Source organism: Monodon monoceros, unplaced genomic scaffold (genome assembly GCF_005190385.1).
Source record: "Monodon monoceros isolate NGI ecotype Baffin Bay Population unplaced genomic scaffold, NGI_Narwhal_1 Super_Scaffold_21, whole genome shotgun sequence".
NCBI lineage: Eukaryota > Metazoa > Chordata > Mammalia > Artiodactyla > Monodontidae > Monodon > Monodon monoceros.
In genome coordinates this window covers 62,471,848-62,476,371 of record NW_021703778.1, presented here as the reverse complement: position 1 = coordinate 62,476,371, position 4,524 = coordinate 62,471,848, and the positions used below count along the sequence as shown (strand labels likewise).

General features: G+C 43.3%; 1 protein-coding gene across 1 annotated transcript in view; it reads left to right on the top strand.

Annotated features, from left to right (window-relative positions):
* MYO1E (myosin IE) overlaps positions 1-3,631 on the top strand; it is a 202,813-nt gene extending 199,182 nt beyond the window's left edge. The window contains exon 28 of the mRNA XM_029236458.1: positions 2,177-3,631. Within this exon, the coding sequence (XP_029092291.1) occupies positions 2,177-2,253 (77 nt within the window). The 3' untranslated portion in view covers positions 2,254-3,631. The remainder of the gene's footprint in view (positions 1-2,176) is intronic.
* The last annotated feature ends 893 nt before the right edge of the window (positions 3,632-4,524 follow it).

Here is a 4,524-nt window from a genome sequence, read left to right as displayed (position 1 = left end):
AAATTATGGAAAACAGACTAGGCAAAAATGTTTTACATATATAAATAGCTCTTCCATGTAAATAATACAAATAATCCAGCCCAAAAGTGGACAAAGGCTATTGAGGCAATCAGTGCACAGCAGAGCCTCCTTAACCATCAGGGAAGTGCAAAGCAAAGCATTTCACCTGTGATATCAGCAAAGATTAAAATATGAGAGGGACTTCCCTGGCAGTCCAGTGGTTAGAAGTCGGCGCTTTCACTGCCCGGGCCCCAGGTTCAATCCCTGGTCTGGGAACTAAGATCCAGCAAGCTGCAGGATGAGGCCAAAAAAGAAAAAAAAAAAAGTGAGAGTTCACATTCCCTAATCCAAATCCTTCGAGCTAACTGAGTTTCAGAAATCAGAGATGGGAGCTTTTTTATAGTATGTAACACCCCCTTGCAGGTCCCAGGGAAACAGCTTAGATCAGCCTCAGTATTTCTGCTGTGGAACCTAAGCATGCAGTGGAAAGAGACATCATAAACAAGCCCATGTCAGTTCAGGTCAAGTTTTCCCATGAAATGAGTTACAGAAAACTTTTAATTTTCAGAACTTTCTGGATTTTGTCATTGCAAATAAAGTGTAGAGTGTAATATCTTTGGTTAGTCAGGGAAATAGGTACCTCCTTTCACTATTTACTGCTGGAATAGACTTTTGGGAAGGAAATTTAACAGTATTTATCAAAATTGTAAAATCCCCATATCAAAATGATTACTTTGGATTTATAGATTAACCCCTTCCCCCAAGATAAGTCCCAAATAAATTAATACTTACATGCGTAAAAGAAACATAAAAGTCCTAGAAGTATAGTTTTCTTTTTTAATACTGTCTCTGTGGGAAAGGATTTCTAAAAGTGATTGAAAACTAAGAAGCTGTAAAATCATCATCTGACTCCACTGCTCAAATACTAAAATGTCATAAAAATTTAATTAAAATTGGAAGAGGTATTTGTAACTCATGTGACAGATTCACTAGTATATAAAGAACTCCCAGTCAACAAGAGACCAGCAACCAATAGAAAAAAAGGCAAATGATATGAACAGTGGAAGATAAGCAGCTATAGAATACAGAAGCTCTTTATATACAGATATGAAATGATCTGTAGTATGTATTATTAAGGTTTAAAAAGTACAGAACATGTAGTATGCTATCACTTGTGTACAGAAGAGGTTTTTTTGTTTGTTTGTCTGAATAAATGCCTTTATAGACATGAAATATCTCTGGAAGAAAGTGCAAGAAATAGGTAATACTGCTTGCCCTCAAAGAAGGGATCTGGGTAGCTGTTTTCACTGTCTATCCTTTTGTACTTTTGCAAGTACACATGAAAGTATTACCTATTACAAAAAATAAATTAGATTTTCTTACAAAGGATACTAGAAGGTGATTATTCTTTGATCCAAGAGTCTATCCTATAGAACTACTTGCACGTGGGCATAAAGACATTTTTTGCATTAACAATGAAAAATTGGGGAACAAATGTCCATCAATAAGGGAATGTTATATAAAATTTGGTATGCAGTGCAGCTGTTTAAAAAATGAGTCGTGGAAAGATTATTGAGTATTGAAAAGCAAGATGCAGAATAGTAAGGTATAGAATGGCCTGTTTAAAATGAATGTGTGTGTTTATAATCACAGAAAAATACATACCAAATTACTGCTGAAGGGACTGGGATTAAGCTGGGAAGTAATTACGGTGAAGTGTTGCAGATCACTTCTTCCAGAAAGGCTGTGAGATGGAGTGAGGAGTGTGAAAGATGCAGTGGGGGAATAGCCACTGTGAAAGAAAAGGGGGGAAGCAGGATTAGAGCCATCTGACCACAAGGCGACCTCACAGTCTGCCGGCCCAGCAGCTGCTCCAGAGCTGGGACTGCTCGCAGGGGAGGCTGGAAGGCTTAGGCCCCGAGAGAAGCAATGTCTCAAAGGCAAGGCAGATCCCACAGGGCCGAGAGCTGGAGACTGGCAGCAAAACCTCACATCTGGGCAGCGGGTTCTTCTGGAATGGGGCCTGAGTGGCACATCTGCATGTCTAATCTTCATTAAAATTAAGAAGGGAAAGAACATTCCCTTTGCCCATGGGATGCACCCACACGAGCAGAGTGCATCTGGCCTGGGCAGAAAGCCTTGCTCACCGTCACCTCCACCATCTGTGTCCCTGCAGATCCTTCTGGCTGGTGGACCGGGCGGCTACGAGGCAAGCAGGGCCTGTTCCCCAACAACTACGTGACCAAGATCTGAGGCGCACAGACTCTGATGCACAGGACGAAGGAACTTCAGGCACAGACAGGGGAGGGGACATTTGGGGGCTCTCCTTCTGATCCATAGCAAGCAATTGCTTCTGCAAGGCCTGGAGCTATTCTGGCATCTTGCCCATGGAGGACTTCCAAAAGCTGGGCTGGAGACAGGGAGTGTCACTCCATAAATGATCCTGAAAGGTAGCCTATTCATAGGAACCCCAGAGGGCAAACCAAGCACCCACTCAGATTTATTTATTCTATTTAAACCTGGTGAGAGGACAGGTGAGGTCCACTCAGACCTTGCTGACTCTAACAAAATAGCACCTGCTCACTCACCAGGCCCAGGGAATGGCTGTACGCGGCCACTGACAAGTGCCTTTAGTTGAAGAGCACATTTCTTTCATCCCTCTTTTCATTACCTGATGTACACATTCCTCGGCCACCTTCCCTCAGGGAAGACCCACTCTCTGCAGGTGGGGCTTGGCGTGAGCAGGCACTTCCCGTGCAAATGTCAAGGGCCGGCTGAGCCCACAGGTGCAGTGGGTGCTGGTTTACACTTTGCTGGGCTGCAGGGGCTGAGGCTGGGCTGTCGGCCAGGCTTTCTCTGGGTCTTCAGTTGGAATGTGGCTGGCCCATGTTGGTTTTTGTGTTTAATGCTGTACCTATTACAAGAAGGATCTCTTTTTTTCGAGCTGTACATTTATAAAAACAGATCATATACTGTATATATAAAAAATCTCAAGATGATAGAAACATGTATGAATGTACTAAGTAGTATTCCACTGTACTTATCCATAAGATAGGATTTATTACAAAACTCACACCAGGTACTTACAGTTGTGCACTACTCCTTTTCAACTATAGAATCAGTGTTACTGCTTTCTAGCTCAATCCCTGCAAACCCTTCCCAACCCTCTCCTGTAGGTAATTTTCCCCTGCTGGCCCCCAACCCTGTGTCTCCTCCCCCTACCTCCTAAATAAATAAAGGAATCAGTGAACCACCTTGTTCTTTCATGACGTCTGTCTGGCTTGGACTGTGTCCGCTGCCACAAGAGAAGGTATGTTGAAGTCCTAACCCCTAGCACCTTACTTGGAAATAGGGTCTTTACAGAGGTAATCAAGGGTCATTAAATTAAAATGGGGTCATTAGTGAGGGCCCTAATCCAGTACAACTGGTATCCTGATAAAAAGAGATTTGGACACAGATCAATCAACACACAGAGAAGAAGACGAGGTGAAGAGTCAGCCACCTGCAAGCCAAGGGAGGGGGCTTGGAACAGATCCTCAAAGCCCTCAGAGGAAACCGTTCCTGCCAACACCTGCATGTTGGACTTCCACCCTCTGCAATGGTAAGGCAGTAAATTTCTGCTGGTAAGCCACCCAGTCTGCAGTACTTAATTAAGGCAGCCCTAGCACACCAAGGCAGTGTTTATTGCAGTAGTAGTGAAAAGTTGGAAACATTGTCATATCCATCAATAAGGAAATGGTCATGGGGTACCATCACTTCTTAACCTCTCCTTCTCCCAGTTGCCCTCAGCCATTCTTAAGCTCCTGGGAAAGTAGGATTTGACCGCACACACCTCTTGCCATTTCAGGATCCCCAAGTCCATAGGAAAAAAATTATCAGGGATTACATATTAGGGGGAAAATATATCTGAATTTGGGGCAAAGTAAATAATTCTGTTTTACTTCAACTACAGAGAGCAAACTTCACTTGCTAACAATAAACATAGTTTAAAGTACATTTCAGTTCCATTTTATGACCACCTAAGAGAGAGGAAAATAAAGCCATAATGTGATGAAATAAGGAAAGGTAATTCTATGGACACCAACAGTCTCTATATTTTACAAGGGACTTTCAATTTCACATTCCTGGGCTCACTGAGAGTTGGGAGGAAGGAGACAGAACCAGAATTCAACTGAGGAGCATCATGGACTCCCCTTGAGCAGACTCAAGGTGCAGGCTGCTTTCTCACGGGCAGGACCGCCCAAACCACATTCCTGTGTTACCATGAGCCCCTGTCCCAGCTCCCACGTGGCTTACCCAGGGCCGTGCTCAAATAAGTGCTTAACAGATGTTGCCCGAATAGGTGACTGAATTGATGTTTATAGGTGAAGAAGACTTAAACATTGGTTTCCTCTCATTTCTGGATCCAGCCAGGCCTGCCATTTTGTTCACTGATCAGTTAAACAAACAAGAAATTAGTTCAGGAATCACTTAACCAGGGGCAACATAAAGAGGATCAAGGGCCATCCCAGCCTTCTAGAACTT